The 22,166-nt window shown below is 41.6% G+C and overlaps 1 protein-coding gene across 16 annotated transcripts in view; it reads right to left on the minus strand.

The window, feature by feature from the left end:
* Positions 1-8,753: 8,753 nt before the first annotated feature.
* LOC104921044 (calcium/calmodulin-dependent protein kinase type II subunit gamma) overlaps positions 8,754-22,166 on the minus strand; it is a 35,072-nt gene continuing 21,659 nt past the window's right edge. For 2 of the 16 annotated variants that reach the window (XM_027289539.1, XM_027289537.1), the window contains 10 exons: positions 20,946-20,986; positions 19,987-20,070; positions 18,242-18,286; positions 18,065-18,119; positions 17,775-17,855; positions 14,786-14,926; positions 13,281-13,356; positions 13,025-13,119; positions 12,515-12,751; positions 8,754-11,434 (listed from right to left, as the gene is read on the minus strand). In XM_027289539.1, coding sequence (XP_027145340.1) covers positions 12,519-12,751; positions 13,025-13,119; positions 13,281-13,356; positions 14,786-14,926; positions 17,775-17,855; positions 18,065-18,119; positions 18,242-18,286; positions 19,987-20,070; positions 20,946-20,986 — 851 coding nt within the window. In that variant the 3' untranslated portion in view covers positions 8,754-11,434; positions 12,515-12,518. The remainder of the gene's footprint in view (positions 11,435-12,514; positions 12,752-13,024; positions 13,120-13,280; positions 13,357-14,785; positions 14,927-17,774; positions 17,856-18,064; positions 18,120-18,241; positions 18,287-19,986; positions 20,071-20,945; positions 20,987-22,166) is intronic. The other 14 variants (XM_027289544.1, XM_027289540.1, XM_027289547.1 and 11 more) reach the window with 10 other exon arrangements.

Below are 22,166 nucleotides of genomic sequence, written 5' to 3' on the forward strand. Positions count from 1 at the left end.
GTTCATCCTATCCTAGCTCTGAGTATTCAGACCTCGCCAGCTCTCTGCTCCCAATGCCTCCGACAAGCATCCAAGAGAAGTTTTCGAAAGGAGCGAAGAGCTTCCTTGCTGTGCTGCTTGCTAAGGTTCTGGACCACGTCACTGAGTCCACAAAGACTTCGATTTTGGCCTTGGACTGACGAAATTTTGAATAACCTAATTGAGACTGTTGAGGAAGCAAGTTTTCCAGCAACTTGTGGAAAGCTCCACCTTTCTATGTATGACAATCTTCGTAAGGAATTTGGGTCTGCAAAACTGTTGCAGGCTGCGATCATGTCCGAGGATCTGGCATTTGCAGAAGCTTTTGCAAGAGAGCTGAAGACACAGCTGGAGAAGACTTCCAGAAAATTCCCAAGCTTTTTTCACAAGAAAAAACAACAAAGTTTAAAAGAAGAACTTTTCTGAGATCTCTGAGGAGGAGTACCTGGATAGCCATGAGGACGATATAGTCACCAAAGTGAAGAGTTTTTTCAAAAGAAAAAACAACAAAGTTGCTCTAGCTGTGGGGACGATATAGTGGAACATGTTGGGAGGCACGGTGCTTAACACTGTCACCTAACAGCAAGAAGGTTTCTCAGGGGCGGCACCAGAGAAATTTGATTGCAGGTGCTATGGGTATGCTCCAACATTGACTGGGGGTGCTCCTAGAAATACACTCCCCCCACACACACACATATAGATTAGTCTCTCTCATATCAGTTTTTGCACTGCCAGATGAACATTATGTACATTATTCATTACCTTTTTTTATTATTATGTTGTTTACATCAATTTTTTTTATCATCACTTTGCACAGTACAGTCACTCTGGCAGTGCCTTTTTAATTGAATTGTTCAATGTTCGTTGTTGTCTGTTGTTAAGTCTGTGCTACCGGGCAAATGCCAGATGGGCCGGTCCATCTCGGCCACATTTGGGCCGGTGGCCTCCGATGTTTTTTTTGTATGTATGTACTTGTTATTTTGTAGCCTTTTTGTAACATTTGCCCAGCAGCCCAAAATGGACTTGCGGCCCATTTGAATCCACTTGGAATAGGCTGTGTGGTGCTCTTGCTAATATAATATTGGTTAATATTTGCCCCTTCATACTGTATGTTGCACGAATAATATGGAGCGGCTGCTTAAGCTACCGAGTTAAACACCGCCCCTATATATTCAAAGTTAATTGTCTGCTCTGTAACTCAAATCAGTGATGTAAGTAGACTGTTTCCAAAGTTTAATGAGGTGTAGACAAGGACAACATGATCTTCATTGAGCATACTATGTTCTGTGTTATTTATGGGGTATTTGGGGATTCAGTATGGGTGGGTGGGAGAATGTTTGAGTGCGTGTGTTTTGGGGGCGCGTTCATCGGTCCAATGGTGGGCCGGTCCAGAGGAAAAATGCCAGGGCCGAATTTTGTTCCCAGTCCGACCCTGGTTAAGTGTGTATACTTAGTTTGGTAAGTTTCCTTTTTATTCAGATTAATGTTGTTGTATGTGTCATATGCACACATGATTTCACTGCAATGATCTTGTATTTTATTGTATGTGACAAATAAACTCTCTTGAACTCTTGAACTAATCCATACATTTATTCCATTCCACCACTGTCAGATCATGGGAATCAAACTGCGCAATGAGACGTTTAAATGACGTATATTTTATGTCATTTCTCAACGTCCAAATCAGGTCTCCTGAAGGTGCAAAATGAACGTTTTTATTACGTCTTTTTCATATGGAGGTCCGATTCTGATGTCCTGGCGACCTCCAGTTTGGACGTTCACCTGACATACAAATTCAGTCGAAATTGCACGTAGAAATCAGGTCTTCTGGAGGTGCAGAATGAAAGTTTTTATTACGTCTTTTTTTGGACATCATATCGACGTCCAATTCTGACGTCTTGGAGACCTCCATTTCGAAGTTTTTATGACGTCTTTTTCTGTATGTGGTCTACACTGTAAAACACTACACTGTCATTTTTACGGTAAAAAAATGGCAGCTGCAGTTGCCAGAACTTTACCGTGATAATTACAGTAAGATATTTTTTACAATTACGGTAGTATTGTTGATTCTACAATAATAAATGAGGTTTGAGTTCACACTGTAAGAATTAATGTTTTTACCATTGAAAAACATTACGTTTTGTCCTAAAATTTACATTAAAATGATATATAAAATACGGTTTGTGCCATGAAATATGAAAATATTTTAAAAATTAACAGTCTAAATGATAAAATACTGTATAAATACAGGTTTTGTCTGTATATTGAAACGGTAAAAAACTGGCAGCTGCAGTTCGACATGTGAGAGGTAAAGGAAGATTTTACACTGAACACACGGGTGCACCCTCTTACAGGGCAAGTTACTTGGCGCCCCTCTACTATATGCTCCTTCAAGTGAACACCCAAAGCTTTTATGCCCTCACACTGCTGTTCACAAAGTGAAACTGTGCATTTTAATCTCGTTAAAGTTGTGTCCAGAGTAACTGTTGGCATGCTATTATGATGACAATAGAAGTGCGCTTTTAATGCTGCATAACCAGTACACACCTGCTTGCAACTAGCTGCAACACACTTGAACATACACCTCGGTTCATTGCTATGCAGTTTGCAATGGAGAACAAATGCTTTAAGAGATTTAACTCTTTCTGCACATACGTTACATGAATACATCTTAAATAGCCTAACGCCACGGTTAGCATACAGCAAAAACAACGTTTTTTTCTCTCTTTTTCCCCCTCAAATCTCCTTTCAATTAAATGAGTGCAAATTTAAACTATTAGCTTTCTGAAATGTTCTGCAATATTTCCATACCTGAGAAAGAGAGCAGCTCTGATGGATAAGGGTGGATGAGAAGTCTCTCTGTACAAACTCAGTCCGACGGGTCCTCAGATGCAGCGTGCTGATTGGCCCGTTCAAATCCGCCGCCTCCAAAGTACCGGGAGATTTCCACTGCGCATGTGCAAGCAGACCAGGTGCAGGGGGGCACAACCATAGACATATATACATGTATATACATACATACATATATGTATATACATACATACATGTATATATGTCTATGGGCACAACAGCATGCACTTCTCAACTCTGTCAGGTCTACTTACAGGCAGAAAACCTGAATGTGACTGATGTGACGTTTATTAAACCAAATAAATTATTACTATTATTATTAGTATTAGTATTTTACTGTTAAAAGTAGTACAAGATTTTTATTACAGCAGGGCAATGTATAATTTCTGGAGAAAACCAGTAAAAATTAAAATATTTCCTAATTAACTATTATAATATATAATATAATACTCCCAAGGCATCACCTTTTGTGTCCATGTTTATTTCTATCATTTGTCTTTCATCTCCTTTTTTGAAATCCATACAAAATCAAATATGGTGATCATTAAACATATTTTACTTAATACTAGCACGTACCCATGTTGATTAGATACACATGTGCGTTTGGCAGGCGAGGGAGCATCAATAATGAATGTTGACCTGTACTGGTAACCTTAATGAAGTTATGGCTGACGTGTGTTGAAGCAATATTTTTATTGCATCAGTGTCCAAGATTGACCTGTTTCAGGAATCAAAATTACATTCTATTAACAGACGTCCAGATGAGGTACAATGTGAATGTCATATTATCGTCTAAAAGAGGTCCAATAATGACGTCTAAATTTTAGATCTATTTTGCATGTTCTGATGACGTGTAGATGTGGCCCTTAACAGACGTCCAAATCAACGTCCATCTAAAAAAGGTCCAATATAGACGTCAAATATCTGACCTATTTCGCACGTCGTACCAACGTTTAGGTGTGGTCTTCGACGGGCCGACCGTATACTGACATGATCTGCACATCCCTCCGACGTCCGTTTGAATTTGCCCTTTGTCAAGAATTTCCAAAAATTACCTTGCAACAGGTTAGATCAGCACCTGACAATATTTGTGTCAGGTTTGAGAGTATTATTTGTGTTTGGGCCTGTACGATACAATACGTTACGTTACGTTACGTAACGTTACGTTACGTTACGTTACATAACGTTACGTTACGTTACGATATGATACGATACAATACGATAGACTTTAATGATCCTACAAATTCACTTGTCACAGCAGCTCATACACACAAGAAATTACTCATAAATAAGAAGAAAGTCCTGAAGTCATGCTGGTGTTGAAGAGTCTGACAGCTGTTGAAATGAAGGACCTGTGGTGAGCTCCGTCTTACATGGTGGGAGTAGCAGTCTGTTGCTGAAGGAGCTGTTTAAGGCCTCCACAGTAGGTGTGAGAGGAGTTGTTCATGATGGATGTCAGCTTTGCTAACATCCACCTCCCCCCCATTTCCTCTATGGAGTCTAGGGGGCAGTCCAGGACAGAGCTGGACCTCTTGACTGGTTTGTTGAGTCATTTTCTGTCCCTCTCTGTGATTCCCCCTCCCCAGCAGTGGACTGCAGATGCCACCACAGTGTCATAGAAAGTTTTTAGTTTGAGTCCTGCACACTCCAAACACTCTTATGTCTTCTTTCGGGGTGTGTTCTTGAGGGTTTTTCTTGTGTCTGTGCTTGAATCCTGTGTACCGTGGACAAATTTACACTTAAAATATTTGACTCACAAACCTGACACAGATATACTTAACTGGCACTCCAAAGAGTCTAATGTTACAAGCTTTATATTCCAGATCATATTTTTGCACAATGTCAGAAAACGATATGGACACTCAATCCACGTACAGGTATTTTATATATAACCATGTCTGTAAGTTGTTGAACCATGTGAGAAGATATCCAAAAGTTCAAAAGAGCTTTCTGTTATTTAGTATGTATTTGATCAAATAAACAAATTCTTAAAGCCCTTTTAGAAATTATTTGACATGAACTACACTATAAATATGTGGATTTTATAAGTAAGGAGAAGAAATAATAAAAGGGTTGCTTACAAAAGATTTATTGTGTCTGAGTAAATAAAAAGTAAATCTGCTTAGCTGCTACTCTCTGTCGCTCATGAGGCATGTTAATCTTTTCTTTTGTTTGGATGGGTTCCCCTGTGAAAAAAGCTGGATGAGAGGATACCCTCGTTACAGTGGATTGGCTAGTTTTCATTGAAAACTGTTGGAAAAGTGATTTATAATGAGCATAAATGAGTCAGTTTTGGGACACGGTTGAATAATAAGAACCCACATTTCTGGAAGAGTGTCCTTTTTTATTGTCTGTGTCCTCTTCACTTCATTTATTCATTAAATGATGAAAAATCCATTCAGTTTTTGTCATGGTTCTGTATTTCACTCACTTAGACACCTCTTTATGTCCCCTTTATTCTAGAAGAGGTACTACAGTCCTTTACTTCGGTAAAAGCAGTACTTTCACCAAGTACTTATACCACAGTGCAGAAATAATTTGTTACACATGAAAGTAGTATTATTATTCCTTTTTAGACTTTATTGGACAGAGACAGCTTGAGAGAGACAGGACAAAGGTAGAGGGGATTGGTCTGGGCTTTAACCCAGGCCACTGCCTGGGTTAAAGCCCAAACTGCCCAAACTGAGCCTTCGTACATGGGACACATACACTACCAGATGTACTACCAGGACCCACTGTTGGCTTGGTTGATCTAAAAAAATGCATGACAATGGAAGTACAAGTGCTTCAGAATTATACTTAACTGCAGTATGTGAGTAATGCTGGTATACTGGTGCAAACCTATGTAGACTTGTCATTTCAAGAGTTAAGTAGCATCTTTCTAAAACTGGATCTATAGCATAGCAGCATAAGGGGTGGAAGGAGTGTCACAAAAGCAAGAGCAAGATGTTCAGAATTAAGATGATGAAATGAAAATACATCTGTGGGGATAATTGCTGTGTCATTTTGTAATTTCAGCCTGCAGAGCGTGTGTTTGGGCTGTATTCACACCGTCAGGTGAGTAGACGGCAAGAAGACATCTGTGTGCAGTTATAAGTATGTGGTCCTTCAGTATGATGATAGATAATGAGTTTGTCTGAACTCAGACTTAAAGTTACTGTAAATTAATCTGGTTTATTCAGTGTGGGAAGAAAACATAAGCTCACATATTGGTATGAGAGAAGATGAAAAACAAAAGCTCATATAGCCCCAGCTCATATATTTTCCAGGAAGTAATGTTGTGGTTTACGTAACATTGCAGGCATGGCTTCCTGCAGCAGTCTGTTGTGTGAAGAACAGTTTCAGTGCTCAGTTTTCTTAAAGGTTTTTAGTGAGCCTGTCTCCATCGCCTGTGGCCACAATTTCTGCAAGCCCCGTGTCACAGGATACTGGGACAACCACTGCCAGTGTCCACTTTGCAAGGAGATGTTTGCAAAGCAAACACCAACACGAGATGTCTGTGATCATTTTAAATGGATGCGAGAAAGAAGCATTGATGAAGAAGCGTGCAGATGCACTTATAATAAACTGAAGGCTACAACGTTTTACATCTTTTCGTGACATTTGCTGGACTGAGGAGGCTACTTAATCCCGAGGTCAAACCGAACAAGAGGGTGTGCAAAAAGTGCAACCCTCTTCTGAACACCTTCTGCAGGACAGATAAAGAGCTTGTTTGCCAGTATTGCACAGCGACAGAGGAAGACAGATGATCCAGGAGAATAAGGACACTCAGAAGGACAAAATTTACAGTTCACTGCTCTCTATACCTTGATTGAAAGGAACCAGTCAGAGCTCATTTGTATGATTAAGAAGAAGCAGAGGGCAATCAAGAGGAGAGCCAAGAGCTTCATTAAAACTTTTGAGCAACAAATTAGTGCACTACTGTGAAGACGTGTGTACACCAGCGACCATCGGCATGTCCTCCCAAGATTGTCGTCTTTCTGCAGCCTTCCACACATGAACCATCATCAAGAGTTCAGTATCTAGAGTAGCCACTGCTCAAGAAATCTTTCTGGTGCACTATGTCTGAACTTGAAATGGAGGCAGTGTGATGTTTTGGCCGATGTTCTGCTGGGAAACCTACCATTAATGTGGATGTTTCTTTAATACGTACAACCTATGGTTTGAGGAACATGACGACAAGTTCAAGGTGTTGACTTGCCTCCAAATTCTCCAGATATTAATCCAATTGAGGATCTGTGGGATGTGGTGAAGAAATAAGTCAAATCCATGGAGGCCTAACCTCACAACTTACAGGACTTAAAGGATCTTCTGCTAACGTCTTGGTGTCAGACAGCACAGCACACCTTCAGAGATCCAGAGTCTCAATGGTCAGGGCTATTTTGGTGACAAAAGGGGGACAGAGACAATATTAGGTAGGCGGTCATAATGTTATGGATGATCAGTGTATAATTGTGATTAACATGACCTCATTAGTAGCTATTAGCTATTAACTGATCCAACGGTCCAACAGGGAAACAGTTTGGATGTCCAAAAACCAGTATGAATCTCCTCACAGGCTACTTGGACAGGCCGGTATGTTCCATTATTGCTATATCTGCAATGTTGAGGGAAAACACGATGTAGTTTGTAGTTTTTTTAAGGACCACACTGGACAACTAAAGCTATAGGTGAGGTGGTGCTTCACACTGATTGGAGATATTTGTATAAGAGCTGAGATTAAAATAAGAAAACCTGCCCTTTAAGCCCTCAACAAAGTCAAAAGTAATTTAGATTCAGAGGACTTGTTCTGGGTCAGCTTTTCTCTTAATTTTATTGACACAAAGAGTCAGAGGTCATAGAGCACTAACAAGACACATTCCCTCAAGAGTTTCTCCCTTTTTGTGTCTTTGAGAAAGTAAGTGCGAGTGTCGAACTCCAACCAACTGCTGAGCACCCCTCATTAATCACACAGAAAGCAGAGGAACCAGTGGGAGCTGTCCTACATCCCAGGGACACATACACACAGACTCAATCCTTAAAATAACTGGGACCATCATAAATAACACCACAAAACCTTTTTAAATAAGGCTGCAGCATTACTCAACACTTCAACGCGCAATACAGGTGAAATATGAGCACGCACTGGAGGAACGCACGAAGCCTGAAGTGGTGAGACAGGACAATGCACAAGCTGTTGAACTGACAGCGGTGATTGTTTTATCCTATTTGTATGTTAATGGCCTGGAGGCTATGCAGTGTTATGCAGAGCTTAATCTGACTTTATGTGATGACAGACAAGTATGGAGGGCAAATATTATGCCAGCTGGGATGCCGGGTGGTGTTCAGAGCATCCAGCCAACCAGACACATGGTCTAGTTTTGTTGTGGCTCGAGCCAGAGCCGCTTAAATAAAAACCTTTTATGCTAAACAGCTCCTTAGACTAACTACTTTCCTTTGCTAAAATCGGCCAAGAGACTACATGAGCAGATATACACCATGACTAATCAATGTTTCATAATATTTAGCAGTTACATAATCAGAGACGTGCGTTGCATATCTCTTATTAGGTCCAAATTTGGTGATTTCAGGCTGAGACTGTGCTGATGAAATCCAAGCTCAAAATGTCAAAAATGTCCATTTATTAGGCTAAATAGAAAAACAAAAATAATGCTGTCAATTTGGAAAAAGACAAGTGTGAGGTTCATAGTGTTACAAAGCAACCAGGGTAAACACAAAACTGTTTTGGCAGTCTCAGGATAGATGGAGCACAATTCCAGGGAATGGATGCCTTACCAATAAGATAATTTGTTGGAGAGGGGACAATGAAATGTTTCCGTATGACCGCAAAAGCTAAATTAGGCATGACAAGTTAGCGGCAAATAAACAAGTCGAAAGAGACAAACCAGTGCTGAAATAGTATTTTTATTAAATACTTTCAAGATCCAAGTTTGAAGAATAACAAAGCTATGATGAAGACCAACTAACACTCAGACAAACACTTGATAGTCGTCAATTCATGGTTGTATTTCATTGTACATCATGATCATGCAAAAAAACTCCAGCATCCATGTGAAGGCTGGGGGAGAAAGCGCAGCCCAATAGTATATCATTACAACGCAGGGAAAACGCTAACATCGAGGGCCTCATACCAAGCTACGGCTCCTGAATCCTTTTTTTAAAAATTTTGCGTTTTTTTGTATTTTTCATGTCACCTATTCAACATTCTGGATGGAGGAAATTCTTATTTCAAAAGATGCAAATATTATATATTAACACTAGCTCCATCCTTATTCAGGTAGGTACATGGTAGAAATGTGTAACTGAAACATGCATATAACTAGGTCTCCCGCTCTGGTTCGACAGTGTAGGTCACAAAAACCTGTACACCCACACCAACTCTTTCTCTCTCTGGCTTTCAAAACTCCTCTAAACTGAGCAGGCACGATTTAAAACCACCAAGGGTAGATTACATTAATAAATATTTTTTTAGTCCTGATCCATCTGTGATCACTCAATCTGTAATTTTTGTGTTGTCTTTTACTTCCTCCCTCTATTTTTTTCCCTTCTTCTTCTTCATTTCTTTTCCTGTGTGTGAGGGAGAGTGCAGAACTCCAGCTTGGCAGATCGGCAAATTACCAAACGACAAAGTTAACAGCAACAGCGACGACAACAAAAAAACTCAAACCAGTAACACGGGAACAGAGAAACAACAGAGAGAGGTACAAATAAACATCTCAAGAGTAGGGACTCGTTGGTACACAGGGAGGGAAATAGATTTCAAGGGAGAAAGGGGGGGAGGGGGGTTTAAGATACGACTGTCGTGGATGGATGGAGACAATTAAGCAGCACAGCAAGGGTGGCACCGTGGTCACACAGCAGTGGTGCAGATATGTTACAAAGCCTAAACACACCACCAGGCGTGCGTGTGTGTGCATATGATATGAAGAGACGGCTCACAGCATTGTGGGATCAGGAGTTAAGGACACTACGATGAAGGTCTTCATGTTTAAAAAGTCTTGTTGGGCGGAGGGGTCAAGCTATTTTCAACCTGTTATTTCTTTTATTCCCCGTCTCTAAAAACAGTCTTACGGCCACGGGACTAGAGCTGGTAGCCCACGTCAGTGTGTGTTCATGCTCGTCGTGAATCATCAAGAGCTACCGATATTTTAAGGAAGTACTTTAAGGAGGAGAATTAAAAGAAAAATTGAAATCAGTGAGGAAAATGTTGCTCCTAAACTAGATCAGGGGGTCACAGAGGTCATGGGGTGGTTCCCATGCCCAGATGCACAGGATGAGTGTCTCTTAGATACATGTACATATATTACACTTTTCTACATATATCTATACATACACTGTATTTACACAGTGATTATAAACAAACCAGGCCCTTGCAGAAAGCAGAGAAAAGGAGTGGGGGGGTGGGTTAAAAGAGGGAATGGTTTAAGAGAGAGAAAAACGGAGAGAGAGAGGTCGGGGAAAGGGTGAATGAGGGAGAGGCGGCGGGCAAACATGCAAAACGCAGACGCCTTTTCCCGGCTCACTCTCTCCCTCCACTGCATACAGACACAACAGAACGTGTTAACACGCGCAGGTTAGCTTTGAAACTTGCACAATAAAATCCCAGCTCAGCTGCTTTAAAAAAAAAAAAAAGGAGCCTCGAATACATGATCAGTCTGACATAAAAAAACAAAAAAAACAAAAAAAATTGAGGCTCCGGTTATTCACAGAAACGCAAAGGGAACAGGACGCTAAAAACACAACAAAAACGTGTAACCTCAAATCAGACGCCGCCCCCCCGCCCAATCCCACCCCTCCCACGTAAATCCCACAACACGATTTTCCGTTCGGTCGGAAAACAAGCACACAAACGAAAACACATAAACACATAAAAAGCCTAAAGTTCTACACTTTGGTGCTTCATGTTTTTGATATCAAGTTTCTCTCGTCATCAAGTTCTCTGACTGAGCGGACTTGATTTTTTTTCCTTCCCACTAAAATTCAGTTGGGGAAAATCTCCCTACATCTTTACACCAACGTCCGGGTAACGAGCACAACACTTTTCTACCCGGTAATCCCTAGAATGCCAAAAAATGTGTCCGAAATCTCAGTTGCTAACCTCACACTCCCTTTCTGTTCCTCCCTTATTAGATAGTGAATATAAATGCCTGGTTGGGTTTTGGTGGTTTCTGGTACATCTAGTCATAATTTACACAGCATATTCATAACTCATACTCATAAACTGTCACAAGTTCAACTGTAAATCCTCTCCTCACGCAGGACGTCTCATCTCGCGCGGGCAGAAAAAAGATGGCTGCCAGGGGAGGGATAGAGGGCAAAGACGCGCCCTCCAATCAGGCGCCAGATGCATGCATCATCCCATGGGGGCGGTGTCTTGTGTTCAGCCGGCCCCCAGCAGGTCAAAGGGGGGACAGGATTGGTTGGTATCGTGGAGAGGGATGCGATCTCGCCCGGCCGGGCTCCTGGCACTAGCCAATCCACGCAGAGGACGTGCCTCTTAAACACGCTCGCTGAAAAAAACTGCCCCCCAAAACACACACTCCAGTAGACTGGAGGCTCAGGACCACTGGGAGGAGGAGAAGAGGAGCAAATTATTTTTTATTATTTTGACAAGATGCTTCACTAGAGGCTAAAGAAGTGTTTGGAATAAACCCAGGACAGATTCAAGAATGATTCCAATGTCTTTCTGCAATTTATTTTTGTATCTTTTGGCCATCGTTTCTATCAGTAACAATAACTTTGGACTCAGAAAGTTCATCGCCAAAATGTGGGACTGATGCCAAAAAGAATCACAACCTGATTTTTTTTTTTATTTGACAGGAAATGAGGTGAGAACATGGGGTGGCAGAGGGACAACGTCCCCAGCTGGACTTCATTCTGGGGACGTTGTGATTACATGGCAGCTTCTGAACCGCCAAGGCCACCAGGATGTCCTCAGACAAGTTAGACAAACTTATTTAGAGGAGGAAATAAGGACGGAGAGTAAAATTATTCCTGTTGTCTGACATCGATCACGGTTTACAGACTGACTTATTGATTTATTTTACCAACATTACGGCCAAATACTACCTGATATGGAGGCAATGCGTTCTGCTTGCACCGCAGCCGCCGGAGCTACTCGCAGGAGTTCTAGTCAGAGCTTCAAACCCGACCAGAAGCTGTGGTCCGTTTCAGAGGCAAAGAAAGGGAAATAATATACTAGATAGCACATTTACATATTTAGAAAAACCAGGACAAATGACCAAATCTGAGCAAGTTTACAAAGCCTGCTGGGCAAAATATTCCTGAAACGCTCCTGGTGAGGTCTGAATGTGAAATGGACCAAATGCTGGTGGGGATTTTGCTTTATTGTACAATTTGTGCTGAGTGAGATGTTTGGTGTGTTCCTGATGCCATGTTATCATAACAGACAGAACTAATGGCCAAAGCTGTGAAAATGAGTTAAAATAAACCAGATTTTCTCCTTTAAGACACAATCTGTGATCCAGTGAATCATCTTCACCATCAAAACACGATTATGAACTGCCAAGTGACTGACAGCTCTTTTAATACAGAGACAAACAACAAAATCCGACTTATTGGTTGGTTCAGCGCTGGTAAAACAAGCCTTTAACAACTGAGTGTCTTCAGTATGAATTGATGTTACCTGATCACTGTAGTGGTGCAGCAGGTGCTCCTGAGCAGTGGAAGTGAACATTGAGCCACTTGCCATCGCGACGATGCCACACCCGGGTCTCCTCCGACTGGCTGGAGCGAGGGCGGCCCGTGGTGTCCACAAACTGTGTGAGCCGGATGTAGGCGATGCAGGCGGCGTCCTCGCCGATCAGGTGGACGTGTGGGTTGAGCAGGGTGGTGTGCACGGGCTTGCTGTTCTTGCTCAGCACTGAATAAAATAAACAGAGAAAGGCAGTAATTAATTACCAGAAAGAGGTTTCTTTTTTCTGTATGTAAAGTACATATGTATCCATCAAGTAGTAATGAATTGTTTTATATATTAGATATTTCCCCAAAAATTAATGTAGCAGCATTTCAAATGTGATTTTATGGCGATAGTTTTTATGAGAGTGAAAAATTTCACAATTTTCTGACATTTTACCAAGTGATGTATAAATGAATTTAATGGATGCATTGTGTGTGTACACAAGAGGAGACTCACGGTTTTCAAAGTAGAACTTGTGAAAGTCCATGCCCTCCACCAGGTTCCCCAGGGCCTCCGGTTCAAAAGAGGTGAGTCCAGGATCGCAAATCCTCCTGAGGAAGAAAAGGAGACGGGTGAGAAAGTAAGAGTTGGTGAAAAGATGGCGACATTAGAGCCGAGAAACAGAGCGTAAAAAGCCCCAAGGATAAAATATAAAGCACTGAATCCCTGATTTGTCCACTGTTTTTCATCATACTCATGCAGTCGTACTTACGTGTAGGCATCGAAATCTCCATTGTTGATCGCTTCAATCAGCTGCTCCGTTATCTTGATGATCTCCTGTTTACGAGCTACAGAAAGAGCAGGCGAGAGAAAGAAGCAGACAGATGGTAAGTGATGAGAAGTCAGTTAGAAGCTGAGACAACAATTAACTATGTGGTGATTCTGCGTGATGACAGTTTCTCTCTCTGCTCTCTTTCCTCTGTGGCTACAAGCTCGACACTCGTCCCTTAAACCCGTCCGAAGCAGCTTGACCCTCGTCACGTCGTCTGTCGCTCTGCTTCTCACCTTCTTGTCTTTCGCTCTGCTTCTCGCCTTCTGTGCGACACAAAAACTGACTACTCTCTGCTGTGTGAGCGCCGCCAAAGCAAAGACACAACAAAGTCTGCGTGTAAACACCGTACGCCTAAAAAGAACGAGGGATCTTCACTCGAGGTCCATTCACAACTCAGCAAACGTGCCATACTACAGACCACGACATGACTGAAAGCTCCAGAAAAAGATAGAGATTAGTGACCTTTGAGTTAACATATATAAAAATTAAGAAAAACTTTCAAGCTCAACCATGAACGTGTCATTAAAACTTAAATAGATTGATATATATTTATACTGTGTTATACTAATGGCTGCTTCTGATTATGATTACTGACAAATAAATAAATAAAACAGAATTTGAATTATATAATTAGAGAAAATCTTACTTTCTTCCAACAAAGAGAACCAGCTGTGCAAAACAACCCTTAAACTGACTTTAATCAATATTAATGAGCCCTATTCAGATGTCTGAGTAGTGCGTGTAACATTGCCACGCGTACAATTTAAAAAACATCAATGAAACCACATGAAAGGTTTCAACACCACATAACTCTCCCTTCTCCAAAAAGCCACCTCAAAGGAGCAGTCTGCTGATATATTGTTCCTCATGTCAACAAATCCCAAAAACCAACAGCGGACTGATCCTAACAACGAGTATCATCTGCGGAGCCGTAGCCTGACACGCTGCATTTTCCATCGTTGTTCCAGAAACTAATTAAAAAACAAATCAACGAACAACACCGGGTGACGTGTCCCTCGTTACAATGAACACAGGCATGTAGATTTTGACTCAATGCCACATACAGCATCCTGCTGGCTTAAATGCTCAATAGAGCACCAAATGTGTATTAATCCACGGCTGGAAGTAGTCCCCAACAAATACACTATTTACTCCTGTAACGTTTGCTGAAAAACTACCGCTGTTTGTGGACATGTTGTTGGTCTTTTTGGCCAATGTAGATGAACGGTTTCAAGACCTGAACATATATCAAGCCAGCTGTTCGTGGTCTGATAATATGTGTGAGTATGTGACATGAGTTATTCGCAAGGAAAAATGAAAAAGCCAAGCTGAGATTTAACACCCTGACTAGATGACTGTGATGAGAGGTTTTAGTGTGCAACAGCTACAGTGAGTAGACAGCAAAGGATAAAGCTGAGGTCAGTTAGTCAAGACTGTGTTCTTACTCTGCTTAGTGTTGTTTACAGCAGCGACAGTGTTGCTCCCTAGTGGAGCGGCAGGCATGGAGGACTGTGAGAGCTCAGAGTCAGGGCAGGAGCTGTTGCCTGTGCTGTTCCATGCCATGCGCTTTACGTCATGCGGTGGAACTGAAACACACAACGGGGTGGTCAACAAACACAAAAACACGTGGATGGATGACAAAAAGGATGACAGAAACGTACATGTGATCATCCAAACACACAACACGGCATGCAGTAATGAGTAAAAAAACAAACAATAAAGTGATAAAACTGAACGTGAAAGCTGGCGTGGGTTAGAAATCAGTGAGAAATAAAAACACTCAGAGCTAATGTGGGTTTAGTTCATGACAGACATGCAGATGGGTAACATGAGGACAGGATGGCAGCTGGAAGCGAGATCAGAACAGCTCTGATCGTGATGCCGTGTGATGTGTGAAGTCATTTAACTGCCTGCTCTGCTCTCGTCTACTCTCTATGCTCGTATACATTAATAAAAGCCTCGTCTGATGAACCGCAGCACCCAGCAAAGACAGGATCGAAGCAATTGTCTGCTATGAACTTGTGTTGGGGGAGTCTTGGCATGTTCAGGAAGGAAGGACGATGGGAGTGGATTACAGAAAACAGGAGTAAAGACAGGAAGACAGAAAGACAGATCAGACTTTCCTGTAAGTGCAGGTGTGTCTGACGAGAGAGAGCAGGAGTCGAGGGGCAAGAGGTGGACAGATGAGATTAGAGGAGGGGAAGATTTGTGAGAGGAAAGAGGCATAGGAGATAACGTTGTAGCGAAAAAGAGAGAAATGGGGAATAAATTAGGAGAAAAGATTACAGAGAATAAAGCATTAGAGAGGAGAGGAAAATGGAGAAGACGATGTGAGGACAAAGAGAAACCTGATGCTCTATGGTGTGTGCATGGACTCCGGGAAAGTCAGACAGGCAGCAGGGCCTGTCAGACTGAGAGGCCGGGTTTAGGACACCCAGCTGCAAGGTAAGCAATGCTTCCTCCAGCTGGAGCTGTCACATTAGGAGGACAAGGGGATAGATGCAGTGATCACCAAGAAACACACACACGCACACACACACACACACACACACACACACACAAATTTCAGGGTTCCCACAGTGGCCCTGATGAAAAAGTTTTTTTTTTTTTTAATGACTTCACATAATTAGGTCAACAGCGACCTAAAAAAAAGTCTCTGCTGTTTTTTTTGTTTTTCTTTTTTTGGAAAAAAAGTTTGAGTACAGAGAAGTTCAGGTAATGAAGCAGTTTAAAATGCAGTCTTGTTCTTAAGATGCGAGCACATAATGGAAAGTATAATGGACATACACTGCAGGAAATGAGCACCTGCAATCAGGGTGTAAACAAACAATACCTCTGGTAATGCATCCCGGGTTAAAAGGGATATTCCACCTTATTACAACTTGTTTCATTGACGGTCTCAACTATTTATTGATCATGCCGGTATCACAGGCGATACTGACTTTACTGAGCAGATCGAGTATCAAAGAACGTGACTGATCCAATCTATTAAATAAATACACTTTTATCGTTTCAGTTACATTCATAAAGGCGGGTTACATATTCAGAGAACGGTGCTCTCAACGGCAAACTACGAGGATGTGAAGTGAAGTGAATGCGGAAGTGCCAAAAACTGCAGTTCCTCAAACGTCCACTTGAGGTTGGCTACAGTACAAGTCAGTCTCCATAAGTCCCCATGTTAAAATGTCCAACTTCACAGCAGAAATAAACATGTCTGGTACTAAAAAATGTTTTGGTCTCTGTAGCTAATTTCCCTATTCATGACAACTGTACTGAGTCTGAAATTTTATATAACTCACCTGTTCAAATTATATTAAAGTTTTACGTTACACATGTGCTGTTACAGGTGGCTTGTTCGAGCAACCAGGCATCATTCAGCCCAGCCCACCTCAGGTCAGCCAATGATCCACGTCTTTGCTGATTTTTTTTTTTTGATTAACTGGGAGGTGCAAGAGGCAGGACAGCCAATGTGGTGGCAGCTGCCGCAGATTTTAAACCTTTTTGGAAACTCTTTATACTGTCAGTGCACTGGCTTCATTTTACTGCACAATGACTTTTATGCAGATACCTTAAATTGAGGTATGAAATCTGTGAAAAAACACGAAAGGCCTGACACAGAGCCAGTATTTAGTTAGTCTTTTCTGGGAAATTGGAGAACACAACGAATTTCTGTCATATTCTGATGGAGCTTCCTAAATCTGACACACCGGACCTTTAAATGTCAAGTTTTCTGGTTCTATCAGTCTTTTAACAGGCAGACAAAAGGTTGTTTGTTGTCAAACAAAATGTTCTTAATGAGAAATGTTCTTAATAAAAAGAGTAATTTGTATCTTGAAATTGGTTTATTCATGGGAATTTTTAAAATAATGATTCAGCCATAAACCAGCTAACTGAATACGCTCGCTTGCTCAGACAACAGCTGCAGAAAAAACTAAGCTGGCTCTTAAAGCGGAAAATCCAAACTTGCCAAATCATCCACAATCAAATCAAGCTAACGCGATTACTTGTGTACAGAGAGAACTTGTCTGACTGCTTGTGTCTCGCCTGACTTGTTTTTCATGATTCCAAGATCACAGAAATAAACTTGGTGAGTATTATTACCAACTTGAATGACATCTGAAAATAAGATCCAAGTTGTAATAAACTGGAATTATCCTTTAAATCAATCAAATCAATACAAAGTCTATGATGTTCCCTGAGTTTTCCTGAAGAAACAGAAATGAAAAAACTATTCCACAAATTCCAAAACCAGTGGGAACCCTCAAAAAAGCTTGGTGGATCAGAGTGAGGGAGCTCAAAGATGTAAGACGTCATTGCCAGTGACTACAAAAAGCCAGGGTGGGAGTGGGGGAAGAGGGTGGTTGGGGGGTGGGGGGGTGTTAGGTCCTTGCCAGTGGCGACCGTACAGCTTCTGGTTGCCATGGATAAACTTACTGGCAGGTGAGCTTTGAGGTGAGGGCAGAAGTGGGGGCATCTCCTCTGTGGCGCTGCTCTGACTCAGCGCCGAACTGTCCGCTAGAACACACACACAAAACGCAGCCAGACACACGATAAATACGTACGTACACACACCGCAGGCACACGGTCAAGAGTGTGAGAGATACATGTTGCATCTCGACACACCTGCCAGTCACTACAGTCAAATACACACACTTCACTAGATGGGAGACAGAGAAAGAAAGAGCGGATAAGAACAGGAAAAAGGGAAGAAAACACTTGAGTACCTTTCCTACCTTTCATTTCCTCCTCGTCGTTGGTGGCATTGCTCTCTGTTGATCCCTGTTGAGTGCAGACAGACGGACAGAAAGATTAACACAGCCAGCTTCTAGTCCGACGGGCCTGAGAGTGAAGCGGCTGGGTGATGTGCGATGCTTTCAAGACAGACACAACACACGTCTCACCTTGACTCCATCAGGGGGGTTGTGCACCACTGTGCTCTGAGATTCCTGCGATGCAGAACAGAGCAGTTAGTCCAGCACGTCTTAACCCTGAACCAGAGCCTCTCAACTGGCTTCAAAATGGGCCCCATACAGGGGGTCGTAACCTAACAACATCTCCTTCCTAAGAGTTGGTTTGTCTTTGAAACTGTCAAGAGCACCTGTGGCTAGGGCTGGGAGATGACTCAATATGAAAGCGATTATTTTAATTATCTATTATTTTGTGGATTATGTGGTCTATAAAATGCCAGATGATAGTGAGAAATGCTTTATCACATCCGAGCTGATATATTCAAACTGCTTGTTTAGTCTGACCAAGAACCCAAAACCAAAAGTATTCACAGAAGATGAAGGAAACCACATTAGAGAAGCCAGTGAATATTTCTGAAGATCTTTGCACATTCATTTGTCATAGTATTGTGATGATCTAATGGAACTGTGCTGTTGTTTTACAAAAGACTTTAAGCTAATTTAATGAAATTATGTGAAAAATATAATTAAAAGCAAAGAAAAGACATTACTGCGTTTTTGTTTTACACACGTTATAGACGGCTGCAACTTACGATTATTTTAATCATTGACTTATCTGAAATTTTTTCACGTTGAATCATTTGTTCTACAAAAATAAAGCAATATCCTGGTTTCACACAGTCTTTCAGGTTTTATCCAACCAACACATCTAAACCCAAAAAGAAGCTGCTAACAGAGAACGGATGACATCGTTCTTTGAATTCTTTGAGGCTTCAACGGTTAATTGATAAACAAAATACATAAAAGTGGTTTCTTTGTATTGATTTAATGCACGTTTGCCACAACATACAAAATCTACTATTAAAATATTCGAATTAATATTCTGATATTGATTTCAGCCATATTGCCCAGGCCTCCTTTGGGGTCCTGCACCACCAGTTGAGAAGCACCACCTTACCAGACATGTGTGTATTATGTAACCACACCAGTACAAGATGTAAGACGTAATGCATGCTAGAAAAGCATCTTAAAATCACAACATGCTAATACTGGACAAGAGCACAACGATTAAAGTTCAGCAGTATGGTAAGGATGTCGTTGGGGAGGTTAAAGGCGGTAAGATAAACAGGTTATATAGTGAGAAAGATGGTTAGATGGGCTAACAAAAAAAAAAAGAAACTAAGACGTTAGGATAGATGGTTGCAAGGCGGTGCTGACTTCAGTGTGAAAGTTATGAGGATAGCTGGTTAAGCGTGGGAGAAAAAGCGAATAACACAGAGGCCATTAGGTGATAAATTCTACTTAGACATCAGCAGCCGTAACTAACTAAACCACAACTCTACAGCTCTCTGCTGCCACTTTGGAGGCATTCATCCTAAAGACAAGTTCATGCTCCTTAGAAACCTAAAAAGGTGCACATGTGCAGCCTGAGATTCAAAGTAATGATGAGTGTTTTTAAATCGTTTCCATCAATCAGAAGAGGCTTTTATTTCAGGAGCACATGTGCAGCTTGGGGGGAGGTAAAATGGGTACTACCGGGACAGGGAATGTTACGGTGCAACACCTCCTGGATGGTAGATGAAGAATGACAAGCAGCGACTATGATGATGGCGGATGAGGCACAACGGGCTACTATGCAACTACTGTGTGTATGTATTGGGAGGAGGTGACGGTGGTGGGAGTGGTGGTGGGGGGGAGGGTTAGGAGGCGGGAACCGACACTGCGGCGGCCTACTGTACCATCTGGGCGTTGGTTGCCATGTTGGTGTCTTTCAGGGCATTGATGGCGCTCACTATACTGTTCTTACTGTTGTTGGTAGAAGGCTGGGACGAGAACGCAGACACCCAAAGTGAACACATACGTTACACGCACGCATACATACATACACACACACACACACACACACAGACACACACACAAACACACACACACAAATGCATTAGAATTATACGCCTTTTAGGGAATGGGGCTAATGTTGGTCGAGGCTCCCAGGCTGTTGAGAGCTAACAGGGTAAATGAGAGGGTGAGTGCCACAGAATGGCCTCTAGATCATCCTTTTTACTGCCTCACTAACTCTCTATGCCTCCGCCACTTAACTGCACAGAGAGACCCCTGGGGCAGGGGAGAGAGAGAGAGGGGAGGAGAGGGGAGAGAGATGCTTAATAGCAGCAGAGAATGACTGAGACTGCTCAGGGAAAAGAAAAAAGGAAAAAAAGAGCAGGAAACCTCTGACTGAGACAGACTAAAAGGTGAAATAAGAAAATCAACATACATTGACTGATAATTATACACAAGAATGTGACTGAAACTGGGGAAAAAATTAAACAGAGTTTCTCAAACTCGTGGATGGGATTCTGGGATCTAAAAAAAGGTTGAGAAACCCTGAGGTGTAGCATAATCCTAGATTGAAATGAATGTGAACTTTGAGCCTCTATATATATATATCTATATATCTTATATATATATTATATTATCTATATATATATATATATATATATTATTATATATATATTATATATATATATTTTTTTTTTTTTTTTTTAAATGGTTTCGATATAATACACGTAAGAGGAAGTGAGTCTGAGTGAGACAGAAAAAGAACAGAGTTAAAATAAAAGGGGGTCAGCTAACAGAGGAGAGAGAGAGGACACAGTGTAGTAGAACAAAACAGGGCAGAGAGGTGACGAGACAAACTTACCTTAGCAGAATCTGACTTCTTGTTGAGTAAACTTTTGCATGCTGTAAAATAAATAAATAAATAAATAATAAAATAAAAAAAGGGAGAGAAACAGGTAGAGTTTTACTGTTGACGACAGCATCCAATCCAAACAGCTCTTTTTGAGAAATCCGCAACTTGAGCAAAAAGAAAAAAAACTAGACCTGCAATTTGTCAATATCTATGAAACCCCAATACTTAAACCTTAGTCTAGAAATTGATGCCAGAGAATAAACATGCATTCAATGGATTCCAGTCCCCCCAACCCCCTTTTGGCTGTACAAGCTGCTACACTCTGCAAAACCCATTCAACATCATAATCCATTCATTGCCATCTGGGGATAAAAGAGAAACCTGAGAGCAAAGTAAACTTCCTCAATCCATTTCCTGTCTGGAAGACCCCAGCAGATCTAAAAAGAGAGTGATGGTCAGACTCAAACTGCCGCCAGGACTGATGGCAATGAGCTAGGTTAATGTAAATCATTGATTTCTTTTAAGGGCCCAAGTCACTTTTCCTTTCAGTCTAAAGCTCTCAGCTGTCTATTGCTTCCTTTTCTCCCGTTTTCTACTGACAACACACTGGTTCCAAAAATCTTATCTTGTGTTTCTTACCTTCCAATAAGAAATGGGAGAGGGGAAAGAAGGGGGAGAGAGGGGGGGGAGGGTTGAAAGAGAGGGCTTAGTATTTCAGTACATGAGGATAGAGATAAGGGGCACAGCATTTACAGCAGCAAACAATATCAAGTGACAACTCATGCTCCTTAATCTTGGCTGTTGCGACGATATGCAGCTTCTATCTATCTTGTCCTGGCCATGCAGCATCCAAAGGAAAAAAAATAATAATTAAAAACAGATTTTTTCATTCAACAACCAGGGAAAGGAGAAGCTGATTGTTCCCAGCACAAACGTCTGCTCTTAATTTCAGCTACATCTTCTACCAAACAGCCATCGAGGTGCTAACTCTGACAGCGTGGGACCACCACATTCATATGCTCTCTAAATAAGTCCTTCCTTTCCCCGCTCATCGAGAGAACAATCACCAATTTCACATGACAGGATAAGCGGAGTCAAGATGACCCACAGTTGGAGCGTGCGCTGCTTGAGCGGCATACCAGCTCGATGATGAGCAGGGAAGGATGGATTAGAAAGCATCTGAAGTTGTTATCTCCCGAGAGCATTTTACAAGATATAACCACACAGGAC

Source organism: Larimichthys crocea, chromosome XVI, assembly GCF_000972845.2.
Source record: "Larimichthys crocea isolate SSNF chromosome XVI, L_crocea_2.0, whole genome shotgun sequence".
Classification (NCBI taxonomy): Eukaryota; Metazoa; Chordata; class Actinopteri; family Sciaenidae; genus Larimichthys; species Larimichthys crocea.